This window comes from Danio aesculapii, chromosome 3 (genome assembly GCF_903798145.1).
Source record: "Danio aesculapii chromosome 3, fDanAes4.1, whole genome shotgun sequence".
Taxonomy (NCBI): Eukaryota; Metazoa; Chordata; class Actinopteri; order Cypriniformes; family Danionidae; genus Danio; species Danio aesculapii.
Window position 1 is genome coordinate 11,244,620 of NC_079437.1, and position 27,023 is coordinate 11,271,642.

At 33.7% G+C, this 27,023-nt stretch overlaps 1 protein-coding gene across 3 annotated transcripts in view; it reads right to left on the reverse strand.

Annotated features, from left to right (window-relative positions):
• Window positions 1–6,476: 6,476 nt before the first annotated feature.
• prkar1b (protein kinase, cAMP-dependent, regulatory, type I, beta) overlaps window positions 6,477–27,023 on the reverse strand; it is a 151,756-nt gene continuing 131,209 nt past the window's right edge. For all 3 annotated transcript variants that reach the window (XM_056453130.1, XM_056453132.1, XM_056453131.1), the window contains exons 10-11: window positions 13,058–13,139; window positions 6,477–10,378 (exon numbers count right to left, since the gene is read on the reverse strand). In XM_056453130.1, the coding sequence (XP_056309105.1) occupies window positions 10,206–10,378; window positions 13,058–13,139 (255 nt within the window). In that variant the 3' untranslated portion in view covers window positions 6,477–10,205. The remainder of the gene's footprint in view (window positions 10,379–13,057; window positions 13,140–27,023) is intronic.

Here is a 27,023-nt window from a genome sequence, read left to right on the forward strand (position 1 = left end):
CCAAACAGGAAACACATCAAAGTCAATCCTCTAAGTGTCTTGTCTCCTGTGGCCATTTCTACAGTATTTTATCTTTGACTAGTAATATCCAGCATGTGAATACAATTTACCATAACATTCACTGTCGTCTTTAGAAATGAAATCAAATCTAAAATGAACTCTTACTGTAGTATTTGTTCATACTAAATTATAAAAAAACTACGGTAAATTTTCGGCTTCGTTTTCACTAACAGTATTATGATTTTTTCTTAGGATTTTGGAAAATATTTGTACATGCTTCATTTGTTAATTTTCTATTTTAAATTGTACAACACACTCAATATGCACTCACCGGCCACTTTATTAGGTACACCTTACTAGTACGGGGTGGGACCCACTTTTGCCTTCAGAAATGCCTTAATGCTTTGTGGCATAGATTCAACAAGATACTGGAAATATTCCTCAGAGATTTTGCTCCATATTGACATGATAGCATCACAGTTGCTGCAGATCTAAAAATCCCAGTAGATCAGCTGTTTCTGAAATACTCAGACCAGCCCATCTGGCACCAACACCCATGCCACATTCAAAGTCACTTAAATCCCCTTTCTTCCCCATTTTGATGCTCGGTTTGAACTGCAGCAGATCGTCTTGACCATGTCTACATGCATAAATGCATTGAGTTGCTGCCATGCGATTGACTGATTAGAAATTTGCAATAACGAGCAGTTATTAGAACCAATTGAGCAACGAACAAACTGAGTATTGTGGCTGACCATCTCTTTATGACCCCAGTGTACCCATCTTCTGATGGCTACTTCCAGCAGGATAAAGCGCCATGTCATAAAGCGTGAATCATCTCAGACTGGTTTCTTGAACATGACAATAAGTTCACTGTACTCAAATGGCCTTCACAGTCACCAGAACTCAATCCAATAGAGCACCTTTGGGATGTGGCGGAACAGCAGATTCACATCATGGATGTGCAGCTGACAAAGCTGCAGCAACTGCGTGATGCTATCATGTCAATATGGACCAAAATCTCTGAGTAATATTTCCAGCACCTTGCTGAATCTATGCCATGAAGAATTAAGGCAGATCTGAAGGCAAAAGGGGGTCCAACCCGGTCTTTGTAAAGTGTACCTAATGAAGTGGCCAGTGAGTGTATATATATATATATATATATATATATATATATATATATATATATATATATATATATATATATATATATATATATATATATATATATATATATATATATATATATAAAGTTCACATTTTTGTCAGGTTCATGTGTGTGGGTTCAGCAATTTCTCTTTTATGGTAAAGAATATGTTCTTTTCATTGCCTTAAAGTGAAATAACTGAACTTAAACTCTTTATATATACACATACACTGCTAGTTGACATTTATCACAAGCAAATTTGAACTACACTGTAAAGAATGCTGGGTTCCTCAAAACTGATATGTGTTAGGACAACATGAAGGAATTAAGTTGACTTATTAGCATTTACAAATTTAAATGGATTGAACTTAAAATAATTAAGTTGTGCAAAACATGAATTTTTGTGTTGCTTCAGCCCATTTTAAATAAGTAGTTTGAAAAAATAGCAAACGTCATCTTGTGGCAACATTTTTCACACAATTTATGTATTAGACTGCATATAGTAACCTGTTGGATGTAATTCTGCACCACACACACACACACACTGTGATCATATTACTAGATGTCAGAGTGTGATTGTTGGTGAAGTCAGTATATAATGCATCTGATTTTTTGAAAGCGTCGGAAGAAGCCTGTTTGAACTGTAATCAGATCATGGCTTTATTTCCTCCTCCATTAGCTTCAGATCTCTGAGGAATTTCCATTATTCAGAGAGATTGTGATCTGCTGACCTGATCTGTGCTCTCCTGACTGACCTCTGCTCCTCCTCTGATCCTCTCATTAGAGCAGCTCAGGATCCTGCTGGAGCTCAGCGCACTGATACTGCGTTACAGCTCGGCACACAAACAGCATAGGTTAGCATATTAACTTTAGACATTTCAGAGGGAATATCGGAGCTTTCTTACAGTAACGGTTGAAGGCAAATCTGTGAAGTGGTTCGTGACGGGGTGTGGTGCTAATGAAATCTACTGAGACTCCAGTGGCAAATCTGCTGCAAATAAACTGACTGTGAAAACACAAGGAAATGATAGAATGTGAGATTAAATACAAAACTGTTTTAATTATTTATTGAAATTATAGAATTTATTATAATTACTACTCTGTTAGTTCACACTGTAAAAAAAGTTGACTCAACTTAAAAGTTTTAAGGCAACAAACTTTAGGGCATTTCAACCCAATTACTGCACTTGACTTTAAGTTTGAAGTTTGTTGCCTTAAAATTTTAAGTTGAGTTGAGTTTATACAGTGCAGGCCTAGTAAAATTACATTTAACAATTGAATATGCTTAAAATAAAAAGGTGTACTGTAATTATTGAAGACACTAAAGAAGGTACATTTAAATAAAACCAAGAAAATTGTTTTAAAATTGGTAAAAATTATAATTTGTCAGACTGTATGTTAAAAAATAATGCACAAAATAATGCACAAAAATAATGCACAAAGCTGCACAAAAATGACAAAAAAACAAAACAAAAATTTATAATAAAATGACACATATACAGTTGAAGTCAGAATTATTAGCCCCCCTGAAATATTAGGAACCCTGTTTATTTTTCCCTGAATTTCTGTTTAACAGAGAGAAGATTATTTTCAACACATTTCTGAACATAATAGTTTTAATAACTTATGTCTAATAACTGATTTATTTGATCTTTGCCATGATGACAGTAAATAATATTTGACTAGATATTTTTAAGACACTTCTATACAGCTTAAAGTGACATTTAAAGGCTTAACTAGGTTAATTAGGTTAACTAGGCAGGTTAGGGTAATTAGGCAAGTTATTGTATAATAATGGTTTGTTCTGTAGACTATCGAAGAAAACATAGCCTAAAGGGGCTAATAATTTTTACCTTAAAATGGTTTTATTTAACTGCTTTTATTCTAGCCGAAATTAAACAAATAAGACTTTCTCCAGAAGAAAAAATATTATCAGACATACCGTAAACATTTCCTTGCTCTGTTAAACATCATTTGAGAAATATTTAAAAAAGAAAAAAAAAAATTAAAGTGGGGCTTAAATTCTGACTTCAACTGTTTATATGTATAGCAATTAGTGACAATTGAAGAATAATAAAAAAAGAAGTCTAATTAATAAAATCAGTTAAGTCTCTTAATGAAATTAGATTTAACAATTAATACTTAAAATTAAAAGATGTAATTATTGAAGACTATATAAATGAATAAAAATGGTACATTTAAACGAAATCAAGAAAATTGTTTTAAAAAGTAATTTGTCAGACTGTACAGTATATTAAAAAAAGAATGTTCAAAGCCGTTGTTTAGTAATAAATAAAAAGACCTGGGGAAAACTTCAAGTCAACAGCACCTTCAGAAATATGCTTTCTGAAAAAAATGGTGAATACTTATTCCCCTCACTGTATAAAGCAATTTATTACTATGAATTATTATTATTAATTATCAGTATATATATTTTTGTTTTTTTATTCTTTCTATTGTCAATAATTCATATATATATGAATTATTGACAATAGAAAGAATAAAAACAAGAAACTTAAATAACAAAATCAGTCCAGTCTCATAGTAAAATTACAGTTAACAATTGATATGTATAAAATGAAAAGCAGAAATGATTGTAAATGAAGAAAAATTGTAAAATAAAATAAAAAAATGTCAATTTAAATAATACATTTTAATAAAATTATGAAAAAATTAAGAATATACATTAATTTGTCTATATATATATATATAAATATATATATATATATATATATATATATATATATATATATATATATATATATATATATATATATATATATATATATATATATATATACAAATTAATTGACAATAAAAAATTGTCAATAAAAAAGAATTCACAAAATAATTGATTAGCAATAAAAAAATAAAAATTCCTAATACTATTAATACAAGGGTTAGTCAGACCATCCAGGATTTCGTGAGCCCATTACTTCTTGAGATGAAAAAATTATGCAATTTATACAAGATGACAAGAGCGTAGGTTTGCACTTGACATTGGTGGGGACGAGTGAATACAACCCCCCCACACCCCCGCCAAGAATAATTTTTTTTTAAATATATTATATATTTTATATATTGCTATTAATTATTTAACTGTTATTAAATATATTAATTAATCCTCTCTTCGAATAACTTATTAAGTTAAAACAAATAGTCAGGCGCGTAGCTGAGGGGGTTCAGGTGGTTTGAAAGACCAAAAGTTGGATTATTATTATTATATTTGAATTTATCTTATTATTCAAATGGCCAAATTCTCACAATAGAAGGTTTAATGTGCTGGCCAGTTTGCTATTTGCCAGTAGGCTTCAGTTTATAATTTAAATCAAGTTTTAAAAATAAGTATATTTTCATATTTGAAGAGTTTAGATGCAAAAACCTCTAAATACCATTTAATATTTTTTCTAAAACTAGCATTTTTCTCCAACTCCTGTGTGTGGACTAAGTGATTTTACTTTTATAGTGACGAATACATCCTTTCCATTGCCTTTAAAGTAAAATAATTGAACATAAATTTACGAGGCTGAGAAAAATGCTCATTTTACATGGCATTTAGAGGTTTTGGCATCTGAACTCTTCATTTCTTTATTCTAAGAATTTAAAGTTCTAATTTCTATGTGCACATGTGTAAATAAAGCAATTTGACAAAATGGTAGGAAATATTTTTGGCAGGCCTACATCAAAAAGTGTAGTTATAATACCTAAAATGAGTTCTTAATATGTCACTAAAATGTAATATTTATAGCTCAATTAAACAGAATGAATAATTAATCAGGTGATTAACTGCAAAAAGGTTCCGTTTTTCCGAAAACAAATAACCCCTCCTTTCAATAAGCTGGCTACAGGCCTGAAAGTGTAATGTTAAAATGTTTATTAACTGATAAAGAGAGAGTTTGATAAAGACTTTCGTTTATTTTTTGTACAAATTAAACATGTGATATAGTATTATTAAAAGATGGAGCACAGGCTGTAGTTTTTCTGACAAATAGTTTCAACCGAAATTGGACATGTTACTCTAAGAGATCAGGAGAACTGGCAGGGTCATATACTTTTACAGGTGTTTATTCTGCAGTTAGTTTTCAGGGAATATTGTTCACAGACAGTCTGCTATAACGTTAGACTGACCTTAACGCCATCCTCACCTGTGTGTGTCACACACCTCACGCACAACTTATGGGAAAATTCGCCCCTGCGCAGTTTCGGCACTGCTTGTATCTGAAAGCAGCCTCTCACATGACAGCAGGGAAAGGCACAGCCAATCACAATGTTCATGTGTCAGGGGGGCGGTGCGACTCAAGGAGAGAACGTGATTCAACCCTTTCGGCATGTCTACGTTTATATTGACAGCGCAATGTTTTTGAGTGAATTAAATTATTGGTGGGGACATGTCAGTAGTTGGTGGATATTGGTGGGGACACCCTAAATCTACGCCCCTGCAAGATGACATAGAATTGTGTATTTTCATTGCAGAACACAAGAGATGAAGCAAATAATTCTCTAGGTTTTGAGAAACACTGCACTTTAGTCATTTTAGGCTGCAAATTTACCTGCGAGATCCTATGGTTAGTGTAGCAATAAATCGTGGTTAATCCGGGCTACCACTTTGGTGATTGTTCACTTCTTATTTAAAGTGAGCTGAAACAACACACTCTTTTTTTTGTGGGGCTAAACCTAATTGTTTTACAGTATGTTCAATCCACTTACATTTGTAAAAAGTAATAAGTTAACTCAATTTCTTCATGTTGTCGCAACACAAATAGATTTTTTTACAGTGTAAAATTATAAATATTATATAGTATTATATACTATTTAGACAGTACATTAAAAAATGCACAAACCAATTTAGTAAACAAATATAATAAACATAATAATAATAATATTTAGAATTAGTGACAATAGAAAGAAATATAAAAAAGAAAAGGAATTAATAAAAGTATCAATAAAAAAACTGTACAAATATACAAAAAGTAACAACAAAAAGGCTGTGATTGCGCTCTATAATGAAGCATTTATGTGTATGTGTGCGTGTGTGTGTGTGTGTTGTGTGTGTTTGAAGCGGTTGAGTGGCAGGCTTGAGTACATTCCCCAGTTGATTTAGTGTAGTTAAGATCAGATGGAATGTGTCAAAGCCAAAAGCTGGAGTTTAATCTGCTCGGCCTCTCCTTCCTCTGACAACACAAGCTGACATCTGACTGGCAGAGAGAGAGAGAAACAGGGACAGATCCGGGGTGAAGCGGAGGCAAACACACGGCAAGACTGATAAGGCGATCTCACACACATCAAACAGACCGAACGCATGCATCAAACAGCCACAACACACTCCTCGTGGTGTTCAGAAGCTTCTCTTTATTGGCCTGAAGATTAGAGTCACAGAATGTGTGCAAAAATCGGTGTGTGTGTGTGTGTGTGTGTTTGTGTTCGGTAGAAACTGAGAAGCATGCACAATCTCTTCTTCCAAATTCACTCAGATTAAATCATTCATAAATAAAACAAACAACAACCGTCTCAAAACCTGCTCAAAAATGACTGAATCTCACACAGACCTCACATTCCGGCTCAATATCTGAATTATATATCATTTATACCTAAATACATTTCATCCTATATTTGAGATTATTTCATTCAGGAGATTTTCAATGAGCTTTTTTGAATTGTTTTATGGTGAATGTGTTCATCTCTCGGCCCTCTTCTCAATACTGTATCAAATTTCCATTGATTTAATTATTGTAATTCTTATTATTCTTGCTCTTTTAAAATTATGTTTATTGTTTTGCCATTTCTGATCCTTTTTAAACATGTCCATGAGTACTTCATAGTAAACACACACACAGTGTTCATATTTCACCCCAAAACTGACCCCATTTTGGTGCATTTTTATTTGAGCTTTCATTATCTTATAATTAAACTATATACGGTGCTCAGCATACATAAGTCAGAATATTTAGCGCCCCTGTATATTTCTCCCCAATTTCTGTTTAATTGAGAGATATTTTTTAAACACATTTCTAAACATAATAGTTTTAATAACTCATTTCTAATAACTTTTAATATCTTTTTTAACTGTCTTTTATCTTTGCCATGATGACAGTAAATAATATTTTACTACATATTTTTAAAGATATTGTTATTAAGCTTTAGGTGATATTTAAAAGCTTAACTAGGTTAAATAGGTTAAATAAACAGGTTAGGTTAATTAGGCAAGTCGTTGTAAAACAGTGGTTTGTTCTGTAGACAACCAAAAAAATATATAGCTTAAGGGGGCTGATGATATTGACCTTAAAGTTGTTTTAAAAAATATTTAAAGTTGCTTTTATTCTAGCTGAAATAAAACAAATGAGACTTTCTCTAGAAGAAAAAATATTATAGGAAATATTGTGAAAATTTTCCTGCTCTGTTAAGCATTTGGGAAACAAAAAAAAAACAATAAATAATTCAAAGGGGGGCTAATAATACTGACTTCAAGTACACCCCTTACAAATCTCTCAAATTAAATTAATATTTCCTACAGTATGCTTTATGATTATGATTATGATAATGGTTCAAAAATTAGTACCCCAAATTTATATGTAAGAGAAAATATTAAATACTATTAAAAAGAAATTATATTAAATATCAAAAACAGCAAAAAATCATAAGAAAGAAAAAACATATAACATTTTGTTGACATTTAGATTTTTTATTATTTAAATGTATTATCTTTATATTTCTAGAGATGTTCTGTGACAAAAATAACATTTTAATAAATATATTTATTTAATAAATCTGTTTAATTGCACCAAAATACATGTACTATATTCACTGAGAAATGGATCAAAATGTTCATTTTCAAACTGGGGTGTACTTATTTATGTTGAGCACTACACTGTATATAGTTTCTTAAGACTATATTGTGCTCTGTTTTGCATGATGTTCATGACAAATGTATATTTCTTCACAATATTTTAAATCTTAGAATACAAAAGAGTCTAATTTACATTTGTTCTGTAACTATTCCTTCAATTTTCCATTATTGTTGCTACTACTTTTTTCAATGTATAATTTCTAATCATTTTTGAACATACGCATTAGTACTTCATAATAAACTGGTATATTCCACACAGAAATCATACTTCAGCTCAATATAACATTTTTTTTTTTTCAGAAATACATTTACACCTATTTTAGAACCATTTATGGGGCATTTCTTAGTGTTTGAATAACATTTGCAACACCTGGGTACATTTTACCCCATATTATTAATACTGATCTATGAAGAAAACCTAATTCATATTTATTTTTCATAATTCCATTATTATTTTCCATTTTACAGTAAAATAATGTAGCTGTTTTTTCTAATCAGCTAAAATAAAAGTATGGTGGTACAATAAAACACAATCCAAAATCTCAATGGTCCATTTTTCTCAATTTCTCAGTGAATATAGGCAATGTATTTTGGTGCTTTTAAACAAAACAGATTTATTAAACAGATATATTTATTAAAATAATATTTTAGTCACCAAACATATTTAGAAATTGAAGGATAATACAATTAATATAGTAATATACCTATACATACACTTTGTCAATTTGTATATTTGCATTCACTACTGCCTTTAATTTTTAAAATATATTTATTATCTGTTTTTTGTCCTGTCTCTGTAATTGTGTTGTGCTGTAGAAGCTCTGTCACGAAAACAAATTCCTCGTATGTGTGAACATACCTGGCAATAAAGCTCTTTCTGATTCTAATTCTGATTAAATACAAGCAAAATATTGCAAAAAATAAATTACAACCTACAAAATTTCAATAAAATGTTTCATTTTTTTGCTTCTCTTCATTTTTCTTCTTTATTAAATTTGTATTTAATATTTTTCTATAACATATAAATTCGGGTGTACTAGTTTTTGGATAATTATAGTAAGTTATTTAGTTAGATAAGCTCCAGATTTGGCTTCAGTACTGACTAGTCTAATGTAAATGCACAAATATAATATTGTATAGTTTCCTATTAAAAATATGAATATAAAAGAGAGATTTGTGAGGGGTCTACTTTTATATGCTGAGCACTGTACATACACACATACACACACGCACACACACACACGTACATGACGCTGTTTGTATCTGTTTTCTTCTTCCTCTTTTGGGGTGAAATATGACCTGGACATGTTCTTGACAGCTTTCATGAGCTGAGCTTCACCTAAACATGGCCTGGGGGATGTGTGTGGATGTGTGTAATACAATTGCATTTTGAAGAAAGAAAAAAGAAAGGCGACATCATACAGATTCAGCTCTTAAAACACACTAAGACTCCCAATGAAAACCCCTTTTATAGCAGTTCTATATTAAAACTCGTGTCTTAAAATGTAACAAACCCCTTCCCATTAATTCCAGCTGTAAGAGCTCAGAATGTTAAGGGTGGATGAAACAGCCAAGAAGATACAGAACGGCAAAAAACGCTTTCGATAAACAGATTTCAATAAACAGAGGGTCTCCAATTCTGACCCACGCAGGATTAAACACGGCTTGCAAAAACACACAGCTAAAAGGCAGAAGCTGAAGAACAAAAACATAAACACTCTTTCCTCTATGTAAACATATTTATATACTTGTGCCATCTGTACTGTTACCTTCCTCTTGGATGCAGAATCTGAATGGCAAGTGTACAAAATGCATCTCTGGTCTGCATGCATCACATATCGTAGGACTTTTACACATGCCACATGAAGACGTTTCTTATCAGTCCATATGGGCACCTCATTTCCTCTCCTAATCTGCAGAAATAAAGCTTTGTGGCGGCATAGGTCAAATTCAAAGTGCACATAAGAAAAATCACACAAAGGGAAAAAAAGCAGGTGGAGCACTTGTGCTTCTGGCAACAACAAAAAGAGTAAAAACTGAATGCTTGGCTGCATAAAAGAAGTCGTTTTTATTGTTATCTACTGCTGAATCCATTCTGAACAACTCAGCTACACTGAAGCTAATGATTTAAGCAGAACTGATGAAGAACGTCACGTTATTTTATGCAACCAGGCACTCGGATAACCTGACGGCAACACGTTTCAGACGGCAGGGTTAGACTGTGAGAGAAATGAAGCTGTTGTATCTCTGAATGTTCCTCTTGAGGATCTCAGAGCAGGGCCCGAGGACGCGCTCGAAACGCGGACGGTCCAACTTCACACACTTGAGTGGACCTCTGGCCACAACTGTTGCTGCACGGGGTCTGTTCAGCAGCAGCGCTATCTCACCTGTACAAATGAAACAACACACGAGTTAGACAAATGACCCAATGACCTCAGAGTACCCAGGACATTAACTGATACTAGATTGTCAAAACAAAAAATAAATAAAATAGTTTTCAAAAGGCATTAAGGTATTAGGTCTGGTGTCCCTCAGGGCTTTGTTTTGGTACCACTTACATTGTCTTTTTGTACCTTAGCACACCCCCTAGTTTTTTGCGATCACAGAATCCAACGTGACGTTGTTGACGCTTACACGTGAAGTCAATGCAAAGGAGTGATTAGACATGCTTTGGTGAAAATTGAGTGAATGACAGCACAAATTGCGCGTTTCGTGCATTTCAGACTGCAAAAGAAAGTGGGAGCAAACATCTAACAAATGGAGCAAATGGAACAGACAGAAAAGCTTATATTGATGGAGATTGGTTCGGCCGCTGGATGTGACTGAATTGAAGGGCATTATTTTTCCTTTACATGTATGGCTGGTATGGTATTATGATGTGTGTCACATCGACAAATGATTTCGAACTCTTTCCCTGCCATTGATGAGAGAAAATTGACAAGTTTTTACGGTAATCCGTGGTTTAGGTGTATTATAGTAGGGGAAGCCCTAACAGATGTCCTGAGTGAAGTACATGATGTCCGATGCTCCGGGGAGTAAAATCTGAGAAAGACCATGTATGATCGTCTGTAAAAATAATAGTTATACAACCATCCGTTGGAAGTTAGACAATCCTTACCGTTTAGCTTTATTTTTATGATTAGTGTCATGTATTCATTTGTGTCATTATAAATGTAATGTAATGTGGGTATTTGTTTAGCGCATTTATCGTGTATGGCCATACACCCAAAGTGCTTCACAATCATAAGGGGGTCTCTCTACACCACCACCAGTGTGCAGCATCCACTTGGATGATGTGATGACAGCCACAGGACAACAGCGCCAGTATGCTCACCACACAACACTATTGGTGGAGTGGAGAGACGGTGATAGAGCTAATTCAGTGGATGGGGATGATTGGGAGGCCATGATTGGTCAGATTGGCTAGGACACCGGGGTTACTCCCCTACTCTTTTTGAGAAGTGCTATGGATTTTTAATGACCACAGAGAGTTAGGACCTCGGTTTAAAGTCTCATCCAAAAGACGGCGCCCACTGACAGTATAGTGTCCCCTTCACTATATTGGGGAAATAGGACTCACACAGACAGCAGGTCGAGCACCCCCTGCTGGCCTCCCTAACACCACTTCCAACATGTGGTCTCCCATCCAGGTACTGACCAGGCTCAGCCCTCAGGTCTTGGGCTGCAGGGTGATAGGGCTGTGTGCATATATATATATCATTTTATTATTTAAATTTATTTATTTATTTTATTTAATTTTTATTTTTTTTGCGAAAAAATGTCTGAATTTGTGGTGGTAAATCCAGAATTTTGCATATATCCAAAATCACAAAAAAACTAGCGGGACTGTCTTAAATAATAAATGTATATTATATAAAATCTATGAATTATATTAAATAATTCACAAATGCATTATGGCATCAGGTCTATTTTGCATCAGGAGTAAATTTTTTCTTACAGTTACAAAAATTGAGAACTTTCTTTGCTTTTATTCATTTATATATATATATATATATATATATATATATATATATATATATATATATATATATATATATATATATATATATATTGCTAATTACGTTCAATACTAAAATATCCTTGTCTACGAAACCAGTCCATACAATTCTAATCCTAACAGACTGTGGAAATTTTCTTCTTGTTATAGTTTTCTCAATTTGTGGAACAAGAAGTTTATTATTGACGTTATAAGCAAAAACCATTATACATATGTGTAGGGGAAAACTTTTAGGGGAGTGTATAGGGCAGGGGTGCCCAAACTCGGTCTTGGAGGGCTGGTGTCCAGCATATTTTAGTTCCAACCCCAATTAAACACACCTGAACCAACTAATCAAGCTTTTTCTAGGTATACTAGACACTTCAGGTGTTGGAACTAAACTATGCAGGACACCGGCCCTCCAGGACCGAGTTTGGACACCCCTGAGAACAATTGGTATCAATTTAAAATCATGTAGCATGTGAAACCTTTAAAAAACAAGCATTAAACACAATTCCTTATGTTAAAATACTCTTTTATATTATTCTATTATTACTCTAATATGCTATTCCTCTTACTATACAGATACCAATATAATTAATTGAACTGCTCAATATTTCAACACTGAGTGGCATATATTTGGGATGGCACTATCTCAGAAAGTTCTCAAAAAACAAAATGAAAACAAGTACTATTTTCGTTTTTGTTTTGTGACCTCAGTGGTGCACTTCATCTTCAAGCAGCCATCTGTTCAAATTCACTGTCTTTGCTGTGTGCTGATTACACAAACACAACACTTTTACCTTATACAGCTCTAAGACAAAGAGCAGTAGCTGGCTATATAATGTAAATATTTCTATATTCTCTATGTCGTGTGATAATCTAAAGCTCAGTGTGCTTGCAGTGCAGCAGTGTAAACCGCACTGACAGTAAACAAGCGCACAGATCTACATTCTGCAAGCCCTGCACATGACGAACTGCCACCTGTTAGGAAATCTACTCTTCCTGTCTGGCGCAGGCACTTCTGTTCTGTTATTTACAAGGCTCTGCAGATCCTCGCAACACTCACCGAAGTAGTCTGACGGACCCAGGCGGCCCACTTCGACATATTCCTCGTTATCAGACCTGCGCTGCAGAACAGACGCCGTACCCTGGAAAGAGAAACAAAAAGATATACAGGTTTATTATAGATATCAATTACATATCACAGCGCAAACATGCTATTAACTGATACTAGCTTGTGAAAATAATAACATTAAACTAGTTTGTCAAAATGCATTAAGGCATCAGGTCTGGTGTCCCTCAGGGCTCTGTTTTTGTCAACACAGGCACATTGTGGATACATACCCCTGTCTACATTTCTGTAGAGCGTGAATAATGTAGCCAGAGGTACGTCTGGCTGCATTTAATCTTTAAAATGAACGCTGGGGGATGGTATGATGCTGTTGATGGTTTCTGTTCCTTTTCACGTTACCGCTGACCGATTACCTCTGTATAGACGTTTTTTCCGGTGTTACCAGTTTGCCACATCCGGCGAATAATGGTTCCAGAAACCAAGTAAAACAAAAGGAAAAACAAATAAATAAATAAGCAACAGGCTAAAAATGTGGTTAAATCACACAGCGTTCTAGAACGCTTTTGAAAACTATTGGTTGGGTTTAGGAAAGGGAATGGGTGGGTCATTCAGTCAGTTAGTCGACAGCAAGCTGGCCAGGAATGCGTTTCCCAAACAACAACATAACTCGAGGCTGAACTATCATAGTACGATGCATCCTTTGGGAAATGAACAAAGTAGTGATGAGTGTTTCCCAAAACCGTAGTTGCTTTGTTGCAGATCCATTATTTGAACCACTTTAGTTAGAACGTAAAATGTCCATAATGACTCTCTAAACAGGAGTAACAACTTCTATAGAGAAAACCCGCATAATTTTTGGTGCAAATTATATTGTTTATTCACGCACCCGCATTAAAAAAACAATATTAGTTCTGATAAAACATGCACTCGTTTCCCATATTAATTAAAATATGTAAACGGCACATATAGGGTCTATGTTTCTCTTACAAATATTATTGAGAATATGCCATATTCTATTCTAAAACTTAAAACCACTTAGCTAAACACCTATTCTAATATCATATATAAACCATATAAATCACTAATGGTTGTAATTTTGTAATTATCATTATTATTATTATTATTATTATTATTATTACTATTATTTGGTAGGATATTGTTTTTTGTTGTTTTTAAGTCTACTTTTTGACACATTCAATCCAATGTAGAAAAGTTCTAAAAAACAGGCTCATGTCCTAAACAGTACATATACATTTCTTAATAAATAACCTACTATAGCCTAAATCAAAGCCATTAACATTTGCTATATAGTTTTGTTTTCACAAGGAAATGTAAAGTAAATTCCGCTTTTAAAAAATAGGTCACCTATCGATTTTGTCAAGAGGCAGGGCTGCGATCAAAATGGCATAAATGATTTCAAAGTGTACTGCGAAGGGAATGCAACTGTCAATATGAATGCAACTGTCAATATACCGCTAAAAATAAACAGAAAAAACATACTTTGAAAGAAATTAAGAGAGATAAACTTAATGGTTTTTTAAAAAAAATCATTCCAAGATTAAATGTTGGAATGTTTGAAAGGAATCGGGCATAGGGGGATAACTGGGAATAGAACACAGCCAGGAACTATGCTTCTAACTACAGCTCTAGAGGTGTAGTTGCAAGCGTACAAGTTTGCGATGCAGTTTGCGAATGTTCGTTGGATTGATGGATTTGGGAAATGCCAATGTTTGTAACGATGGAACTTGCAAACTTAATTGCCTAACAATAGTTTACGGAAAATGCACCCCTGGTCGGCTGAAGTAGTGCACCATCTGGTAGAATTACGCAAGAACCCGTGTGAGAGAAATAAAAAAAAAGGGTGAGCAGACGTACCTCCAGTTAAGTATTTCGCTGTACCCAGGAATTTAGACCTGGGTACGTATCCGCAATGAGCCTGGGTTTTGTACCACTTGCATCATCAAAAACAAATAAACAACACAATCTGTATTTTCTCTTTATCTGATGCTCAGAACCCTAAATTTCCTTGTGCTCCTCGGCAATTAACTAATAGTATGTGTTCAAAATAATTCAGAAATGCATTATAAAATTGGGTCTTTGGGTTTTAGTACCGCATTTACACAATCAACAATCCATGTCTATTTTTTCTCTGATATATATATTTATATATATATATATATATATATATATATATATATATATATATATATATATATATATATATATATATATATATATATATATATATATATATATATATATATATATATATATATTTTTTTTTTTTTTTTTTTCTTTTTCTTTTCTTCCATTTGACACTCAAAACTCAAAATATCCTCATGTACCATGATATTAGGTCACTAATACAATTCAGAAAGGCATCATAGGATCAGGTCTGGTGTGCCTCAGGGGTCTGTTTTAGTACTGCTGTTATTATAAAACCCCTTTTCTGTCTTTTTTCACCTCTAAATGATAATGATGTTTGCATGATTTAAGTTAGATGTCCCTCAGGGCTCTGTTTTGATACCACTTGAATTTATTTAATTGACACTGTTTAAGTTTTGTCACTCTCTGAAATAAATGCATTTCTTGCATTTGACTCTCAAAACTCTAAATATCTTATCTCATCTTATCTATATCCTATAACATGTTTTATTTTCACTCGAGTATTGTGTAGGGACCTCACAACATATTCCTCATTGTCAGATAAGTGCATATGGAGAAACAATAAGCAAGATGCAGGTTTAATGAGGAGGAAAAGTGCAAACAGAGGAGGGAAAAGCCTAGCTCACGGTGTCGCCGAGTTTGAGACACATCAGGAGCATTAGCTAAAGTGAGACTCTTTGCTTTATATGCCTGCAGGTGTACAGGATTTAGACAACTCTGCATGTTGCTTCAGGGACTCGGAAAACACACACACACGTCATAGACTGACACACACACACATGCAATGCACACCTGGGCCTGTCAGTGTTGAGATTTTCCAACAATTATAGCGTTCCACCGCATGCAGCGCTCCCCACAATGCAATGCACACACTCATTTAGAAAGATAAACAGGGAGACACACACACATGTTCTGTCACATTTGTCACATCAAGGACAAACACGCTTCCCACAATACAGCAGTAAAAGGAGTGAGGCTCACAGGCCAGGGCTTCTCTATTCATAGTCACGTTACACTGAAAGCTAAAAACACTATTAATCAGACAAAAATAAAGTAGAAAGCACAACAATAATGATTAATAATTATCTAAAAATTAATAGACACAATTAACAGGTAAAAATCAGTAATATACAGAAATAATGAATTACACAACCATGCTTAAATGTTTTAAATATACCAATTTAATATATACTTGATTAGAATTGTTATTTTAATTATCATTACAATGATTACTACTATAAATATTATAAACAAATTAATGACACTTTCATATGCATATATAATATTTAGTAATAATGAACACAATTATGATTATGATGATGATTATTATACCAATAAATGCACAAATAAACTTAATTCTTTTTATTACTGAATTATACAAACAATTGTTCATATTAAATGAATAATAACATATATAATTATGATATAACTATTATGTAATTTCAATTATTATTATGATAATAAATGTAAACATCCAAAAAATAATTAAATACTTGAACTATGATTATTACTAAAACTACACTTGCATCATCAAAAACAAATAAACAACACAATCTGTATTTTTTTTTCTTTATCTGATGCTCAGAACTCTAAATTTCCTTGTGCTTCTCGGCAATTAACTAATAGTATGTGTTCAAAATAATTCAGAAATGCATTATAAACTTGGGTCTTTGGGTTTTAGTACCGCATTTACACACATCAACAATCCATGTCTATTTTTTCTGATATATATAATACACACATATATATATATATATATATATATATATATATACATACACACATATATATACATATACACACATATATACACATATATATATATATATATATATATATATATATATATATATATATATATATATATATATATATATATATATATATATATATATATATATATACACACACACACACATATATATATATATATATATATATATATATATATATATATATATATATATATATATATATATATATATATATATATATATATATATACATACATATATACAATTTTATTTTTTATTTTTTATTCCATTTGACACTTAAAACTTAAAATATCCTTGTGCACCTTGATATTAGGTCACTTATACAATTCAGAAAGGCATCATAGGATCAGGTCTGGTGTGCCTCAGGGGTCTGTTTTAGTACTGCTGTTATTTATAAAACCACTTTTCTGTCTTTTTTCACCTCTAAAATGATAATGATGTTTGCATGATTTAAGTTAGATGTCCCTCAGGGCTCTGTTTTGATACCACTTGAATTTATTTAATTGACACTGTTTAAGTTTTTATTATGAGCATTGACAAATAATTACTAATAATGAATTATCAAATCACAAATATGTGTGTTTGTTAATAACATTTAGCACTAATCAGTGTACTTTAAAAAAGGTAATAGATTACAAATGACTGACTATTACTGGAAATTTGTAATCTGATTACATTACTAATTACTTCATGTTAAAAGTAATCAGATTACTTGTTACTTTACTTTGAAGTTACTTATAAAACATATAAAATATACCTATAAAATACAAAATAAACTGCAGCTCTTTCAGTAATTTAATATTCACTGAAAAACATTAAAATGGGTTGATCACAGCCGCTTGACGTATCCAAAAGACTTAAAGAGTTCACCCAAAATCTAAAATTCTCTCATCATTCACTTGTTCCAAACCTGTTTGTCTTTTTTTTTACAGAAAAGAAAAAACTGGATACCTGTAACCATTGACATCTATAGTATGAAAAAGCACTGCAGTGTTTGGGTGTTCTGTGTCTGAGGTAATAAATCTACCTAAATATACATTTTACAAAGTATGAAGCTGATTGGTCAGTTCTTGTCACATGACTCACGGTTTTTAACTGAGTGCGCCTGGAAAATGCGCTTATTGTTGTAGAATGCTTTCTGTGCAAACAAGTTGCTGGACGAGTTAAAAGCAGTTGAAAGTTCTTTAGAGACTGGACGTAGACTGCATTTCACAGAAATATTTTGGTTTTTACGCTCAGTGAAATCAAAGTAATGTCTGTATTTCCACTTGAAGAAGCAGTCACTCTCGACAGCAACCATTTCAGCTCGCGTTCCACAGCAATAAAAGCACATGCTTATTAACTGACGTTGCAGTGAAAAACGTGATTTAAAAGATGCATTTTTTTTCTCCCAAAAACTATAATTGTAACGTAAGTAACGTTGACTTTAGTAACTGTAATCTGATTACGCAAATTTGAAACGTAATTCGTTACATTACTGTGTTACCCAAAAATGTAATTAGAATACAGTAACGTGTTACTGAGGAATGCCTTACACCCAACTCTAGCAATAATGAATATTAATAGAAAATATGATTATTATTATTTTATTAATAGATGTAAATACACAAAAATTCAATATATTATTAGCAAAATAATAACTACATTTACTTGATATAAATTTTGAATTCATCTTATTTCTCAATAAAACACAGTTAAAAAAATAACACAGAAGAAAATCAAACTTGAAATGGTCTTGATTCACTTTTAAAAGCTTCTGTTGGATAATACTTTAAAAGAAACAGTGATTACACTAAAATGAAAATTCATTATCCTCCAGACAGTGAGTAAGCCAGAATCTCATGAGTAAATGTGGGGGTTGGTTGCGGGGTTAAGAGGTCATCTACAGACTCTTTTTCCAGGTCACTTAAGGCCTTGCATGTCATTGGAAACAATTTGTACTCTATTCGTAATATAGATTACGAGCAGAAAGCCTGGACTCATTTTTAAAGATCTTTAATGAACGATACAATGATCAAAGTCCTGATGAAATCTAAATTTACACTATTTAATCTTTGCACGCATTACTTGTCATGGGGTGAACAAATAATCTGTGAAAGCTACAGTAATGCATAGTAAAACAAAAGCTTGCCTTGGTTATCTTCTAATTTGATTGGATTTATAATAGTTGACTTCAGTTTGATGGCTTGGGCACAATTTATTTACCACTTGCACTTTCTTTTACTACTTTCTTTTATCATTTAACACTTTAGAGGGGGTGTTATATAATAATGCTATAAAAGTGTTATAAAAGTACTACTATATTGCTTTTATAGCATCAGCTCTCTTAAATAACATCCATGATGTTTATTAACAGAAGCTTCAAAAGGGCCTATTTTTATACATTTTTAACAATTTAATTTGATATTTTCAAATTACTACAGTTTATAAAGGCACATAGAAAATCAAGATAATCTTTATTTTATTTATTTATTTTTACTTACAACATACAGCCTATATTTACCATGTTTTTATTTATAGCACATAAAGCTGTTGATAATAAATAACACTAATTTGTACTGTACTGTAAATGGCCCCACCCCGATAATGTCAATTATTATGCATGCAATTATTCTTAATATGTTTTTAATGTTTATTTTTCATTAAAGAAAAGTGGAAGGACAATAGAAAATCCTTTAGCTGAAATATATCACATAGTATCAACTATATAATTTCAACTATGATACAATGTAGTATCCACTATGATTAACTATGATACTATATACTGTAGTATCAAATATGATCAACTATGATACTATACATAACTATGAAGAACTATGATAGTATATAGTGTCAAGTATGATCAACTATAATACTATATACAGTAGTATCATGCTATGATCAACTTTGATACTATATAGTATCCACTATTATCAACTATGATACTATTTACTGTAGTATCAACTATGATTAACTATAATACTATACAGTATCAACTATGATCAACTATGATACTATGTAGTATAATCTATGATCAACTATGATACTTTATAGTATCAACTATGATACTATAAAGTATTAACCATGATCAACTATGATACTATGTAGTATAATCTATGATCAACTATGATACTATATAGTATTAACCATGATCAACTATGATACTATGTAGTATAATCTATGATCAACTATGATACTGTAAAGCAGTTGTTCTCAAACTTAAAGCCAGCGACCCCCAATGTAAGATCCTCAAGAACTCGCGACCCCCCCCACTACCAAAGCATATACAAGCAAAAAAAAAAACTTATTTTAAGCTGTTCACAATCTTTTAACTATATTTACTATACATTACAGGGCTCGAAATGAACATTTCTGCTTGGTAGCACTGGTGCTCTTTACTTTAAAAATGTAGGCGCACCAGCCAAAATTTAGTCGCACCCACCAATTATGAGCACCGTTACTACAAGTTTTATAAACAGATTTATTGCGTTTCAAATCAACACTAATCAAAACTGACAAGCAAAAAATATATATGGATATGTCTTAACGAAATGTCTTAACGAAATCCTGTTATCACAAGAAAATACATTTTTATAACATAATTGAGTGACCAAAAGATACACGGACCGCTCACCGGCCCTGCACGCACTGCTTGACATGAATTAATTTGTTAATGATAACTGTGCTGTGTTCTCACGGGTGGTGTCTGATATTGCACAGATGCTTTTGACAAATACCTTATTATTTGTATATGTCGTTTTAATAGCAATACCGCTCTTTTCATGAGCTGCAATATTAGTGTAATCTTAGTCAGTGCAAGCCCTTTTGCTATGGTGTACGTGGTGTTAAATTTGACATATAGCTGCTACGGATGACAGCTTCTGGCGATTAAATTAAGGTTTAAACAGAACCTCTCGTGCTTAAAATGTGTAGCTGTGGCAAACAGTTACCTGAAAATTCCATCCCACAGATTTTACAGTGAACGCTTTAGTTATTTTCATAGCGGACTTGAAGCCACTGGAGGTCTTTTATCCACTCTTGGAAAAGTGTAGATGGTGGATTAACATTCACCACATGATCAGTAATCAGATGTGCCATTATTTGTAGCTTTAGGTGGTTTCTAAAACTAAATCTGTCAGTGTTGTTTTCATTCGCATCTTCAGGGCTTTACATGTTCGCGGTTGTTGCTCTTGTCATCTGAAGGCAGAAGGCATTGACCAAGTGATTGACAGCTGAATTTAACTAATCCATTCGCGTTCAGTTCTAGCGCAGTGGGCCAATAAGAAGAGCGTGAAGGCGGGGCAAGCGTTGCGGGCTTTGTTTAGTGCAGCAAGTTGACATTACAACACTTTTAAACTGTTCCTGAGCCCTGAATTCAAAGATGCATTCTGCGTGAATGTGTCCTAAATACTTTATGATTTCATCCTGATATTTCTGACGTTTCCTACTTTTGTCTGATGGGTTCCTGCTCTTATGCTTAGTCAAAGTAGACGGTTCTGGTTTTCACATCCAGATGCGTGCTGTATTGATAACTAGCGAGTTATTCACTGCACGGTTTTGATGTTCCATTCACTTTTTTTTAAAATGCTAATCAGTAATATCTTTTTAAAAAATCTGAAAATATTAGCTTTCACTTATAATACTAAAAAATATATATTATAATCACTGAAAATTACACAATTTTTAAATCACTCTCGCGACCCCCTGAAATTATTCTGCGACCCCCGCAGGGGTTGCGACCCCCAGTATGAGAACCACTGCTTTACAGTCTCAACTATGATCAATTATGATACAATATAGTATCAACTATGATGCTATTTACTGTAGTATCCTACTATAATCACCTATGATACTATATAGTATCAACTATGATCAACTATAATACTATATACTGTAGTATCCTACTTTTGAACTATGATACTATATAGCAGGGGTCACCAATCTCTTTCCTGGAGGTCCGGTGCCCTGCAGGGTTTAGCTCCAACTTCCCTCAACACACCTGCCTGTGTGTTTCAAGTATACCTAGTAAGACCTTGATTAGCTTGTTCGGGTGTGTTTGATTAGGGTTGGAGCTAAAATCTGCAGGAAAACGGACCTCCAAGAACAAGTTTGGTAATGCCTGCTATATAGTATTAATTATTTTGGTCAAAAAGTCTAGCTCAAGTGGGCTTCGAATTACATCATACAAGTTGTAGAAAATTGGGCTGCACGGTGGCGCAGTAGGTAGTACTGTCGCCTGAAAGCAAGAAGGTCGCTGGTTGGAGCCTCGATTGGGTCAGCTGGCGTTTCTGTGTGGAGTTTGCATGCTCTCCTTGTGTTCGCGTGGGTTTCCTACAGGTGCTCCGGTTTCCCCTACAAGTCCAAAGACGTGTGGTTTAGATGAATTGGGTAAGCTAAATTGGTCGTAGTGTATGTGTGTGAATGAAAGTGTATGGGTGCTTCCGGGTGATGGGTTGCAGCTGGAAGGGCATACGCTGTGTAAAATCATATGCTAGATAAGTTGGCAGTTCATTCCCCTGTTGCCACCCCTGATAAATAAAGGGACTAAGCCAAAAAGAAAATGAATGAATGAAAGAAAATTCTTCAAATACTTCTGTGCGCATCAGGTCTGGTGTCCCTCAGGGCTCTGTATTTTTATTTTTAACAGTATGTGGTCAAAATAATTCAGAAATTCATTATGATATCGGGTATGTTGTACCACAAGGCTCCACCTTGTGCTACCACTTGCATTTACACAATCAACATTCCCTGACTTTTTTTTTTGTCTCTCAAAAATATATACAGTCCATTCAGGGTCTTGATAGCATATTTGAATTTGACACTCCAAACTCAAAATGTCCTTATGCACCTAGCAATAAATTGACTATAGGCCGCTAATATTATTCAGATATGCATTATGGGATCAGGCCTGGTGTGCAAAAGGGGTCTGTTTTAGTACAGTTACAAAACCATCATCTTTTCTCTAGACATTTCATCTCTAAAATAATAATGATTGTTTATAGTGTTTGTTTATGCAATGAAGGATAGTGAGAGGACAATAAGAAAATCATAGGAAATCCTTTAGCTGGAAATACATCTCAAGTTGGTAGAAACGTCCAGCTCAAGTGGGCTTCGTATGACGTAACATAAGTGGTAGAAAGTTCTCCAAATGCTGCGGAGGAGGTTTTCAAACAACAGCCCGATTTCTTGCACAGCAATTAAAGCTATCCCATAAACCTTTTGTCACACACAAACGATAAATAAACAAATGAAATGTACTCAATGTAAAGCTAGCAGGCTGTTAACAGAGGCCACATACAGTGAGAAACACCAGACCAGACCTGTTTGTTCTTGAAGGAGTTGTTGTCTACACTGTTGGACACTGACATATGATTTAAACCAGTCCTCATTGGGTGTTGCTGAAGACTGAAACAGCACTTGTCGAAGTACTCAATAACGCATCACTGTCCACCGCCCATGGCTGTATCAGTCCTGTAGCACCACTGGACCTCTTTGAAGCTTTCAACGCTCAGTTAACCCCATTGACCTTAACATCCTGGTAGGAAGACTTGAAAATAGCAGGTCAAGTATGAAAATCATGGGTCAAGGATAGTGTCCGTCAGAGTCACATCCGGGTGTTAACTTGTGTCATTGTAAACACTGTGTTAACCGCTGCTACACTCACTAAACACACTTAGGCTTGTGTTTATGCAAGGCTCTTCAAAGACTGGAAGGTTCTCCAGTAAAGTTTGTAACCATAAAGATTTATGTGTTATGACATATTTGACTTTCAAAACTTACCTCAACCTAGCAACAATGCCCAAAACACTCCTGAAAACTATACACTGTAGTACTAAATCCCACACAGAATGTCTTAGAAACCGCATAGAAAGACTCTGGTAATAGCAATAATCCTTCATTCACTTATTTACTTTTCGGCTTAGTCCCTTTATTAATCAGGGGTCGCCACAGCGGAATGAACCGCCAACTCATCCAGCATGTTTTACGCAGCGGATGCCCTTTCCCAATACTGGGAAACACCCATACACACTCATACACTACGGCCAATTAAGCTTTTTTTAATTCACCTATAGCGTATGTCTTTGGACTGTGGGGGAAACTGGAGCACCCATAGGAAACCCATGCAAACACGGGGAGAACATGCATGTAGCAATGTGATAAAATAATTTAGAACACATTAGAAATTACACAGCAACCAATCATAACACTTCTGGACAAACTGAAAGCTGTAAATTCCCTGGAAACATCTTAAAAAGTGCATAGTGACAACCATGTCAAACCGGCCACAGTATAACATCCAGCAACAGCTCAAGGTTCAAAAACTATTCAAGAACTTGTACATTGCATAGCAACACCCTAGCAACTAAACACTAGAAAGTAGCAATAGGTCATCTGGGTACTTTGCCAATTCTTACAGCTCGGCTCATTCCATTTTTATTTTTTTTAAATAGACTATACAGTAAGGAAGTGGGCAATTTCAGATGCAACCATACTCTAGAAACCATATAACACAATGCTAAAACCACTTAGAACATCTAGACCAACCATTTAGGACATTTCAGAAATCGCATAGCATTACCCTAGCAACCACATAAAGTTGTCACAAAAATTGTTTATAACACTTTAGTAATTGCAAAAACACTATTAAACATCCATCACATTCTAGAATTCAAACTACAAAGTGCTAAATCCACTTAAAACAGTTTAGAATTAGCTTAGCAACACCCTAGCAACCCCACAAAGGGCCCTACCATACACCCGGCGCAATAAGGCGCAAGATGTGTTTTGCACGATTTGTTGCTATTTTCAGACCAGCGCAACCCTAATTTTCCCGTTTTGCACCACATTGTTTAAATAGCACTTTGTGAACTCATGGTTGTGCTGGTCTAAAAAAGAGGTGTGTTAAGACGCATTGTTGGCACGTTCCTATTTTGAGGAACTAAAATGTACCGTGCCATTGACCAACTTAAAGCAGTTCTAACGTCCAGGGCAGCGCGCGTAAGTTGTGTGCCTTAGATGCTTACGCATTGCTAAATAAACACAGGATGTACAGCAATACGCAAATATCTTTACAAATGAAAAAGAATTAAAGGATTAAAATGTTACAAAAATTATTATTTTCTGCATAAAGATACAAACCACTGCCTGCATGCCACCTTCATCTGAGGGGGCCTTTTCATTTTATTCATGACAACTTGCTTTAGTATAATGTAATTATTATTTGTTATTTGCATATTTATATTTGTTTTATTAAAAACAAGTTTAGATTCGTCCACCTGTCAGGTTTTGGACCATATGGGGCAGAAGAATAGGAAGTGTGTTTGGATATTACTCAGTTGTTTGACAACACTTCATTATTATTGTTCATTTGTTCATTTGCTGGAAATTAGAACTGAATTTTGAAACAAACATTTGTACTTAAACAAAATAAATTTGTAGGCTAATGGATGTCTTCATTGGAGTGTGTACAACACCGCTTCCTTATCCACAAGAGTGAAGGAGTAAAGTAAAAAGTAGAAAGTAAACAGGCCGATTGGAGGAGGCTCGTTCTTTATCCTCGTGCTGCAGATGGTCTGTTTAACTGTTTTCTCTCTAGTGAAGTGTTCCGTTTTTCCACTCACAAAGTCCGCCATGTATATAGCAAATGTGCCATGGTGCGACGCAACTGACTCTTAAAGGGAATGGGAAATGAGACTCTGATTAGTTTAATGCACGTTATGCTCAAAACACACCCAGAACTCATTAAGAGAATAAGCTCAACCCTGTTAGACCATGTGCCAGGGTGCAAAGTGTATTTTTCCGTACTTAAAATAGTAAAAGTGGATTCGAACACGCCCTTTAATGCTTTTGCATCATGTGCTTTAGACTTTGTATCTAGATCATTAAAATAAATTGTTCAAATGGATTATAACGCTTTAGTAATTCCAAAAAATGACAATGGAACAAACACCGCATTCATGAATTCAAACTATAAGACAATAAAACCACTTAGAACAGTTTAGAGTTAGCATAGCAACACCCTAGCAACCACATAAAGTGTTTAAATGACTTATAATGCTTCAGTAATTACAAAAACAACACTATTGAACAAACACCACGTTTATGAATTCAAACTACAAGATGATTAAACCACTTAGAACAGTTTAGAATTAGTATAGCAACACCCTAGCAACCACATAGTGTTAAAAGAGCTTATAAAGCTTTAGAAATGGCAAAACAACACCCTAATGAACACAAAAAAATTGTAAAATTCAAACTACAAGATGATCAAACCACTTAAAACAGTTTAGAGTTAGCATAGCAACACCCTAGCAACCACATAAAGTGTTTAAATGACTTATAATGCTTCAGTAATTACAAAAACGACACTATTGAACAAACACCGCATTCATGAATTCAAACTACAAGATGATCAAACCACTTAGAACAGTTTATAATTAGCATGGCAACACCCTAGCAACCACATAGTGTTAAAAGAGCTTATAAAGCTTTACAAATGGCAAAACAACACCCTAATGAACTCAAAACAAATTGTAAAATTCAAACTATAAGATAATAAAACCACTTAGAACAGTTTAGAGTTGTCATAGCAACACCCTGGCAACCACATAAAGTGTTTAAATGACTTATAATGCTTTAGTAATTCCAAAAACGACACTATTGAACAAACACCGCATTCATGAATTCAAACTACAAGATGATCAAACCACTTAAAACAGTTTATAATTAGCATGGCAACACCCTAGCAACCACATAGTGTTAAAAGAGCTTATAAAGCTTTAGAAATGGCAAAACAACACCCTAATGAACACAAAACAAATTGTAAAATTCAAACTATAAGATAATAAAACCACTTAGAACAGTTTAGAATTAGCATAGCAACACCCTAGCAACCACATAAAGTGTTTAAATGACTTATAATGCTTCAGTAATTACAAAAATGACACTATTGAACAAACACCGCATTCATGAATTCAAACTACAAGATGATTAAACCACTTAGAAGAGTTTAGAATTAGCATGGCAACACCCTAGCAACC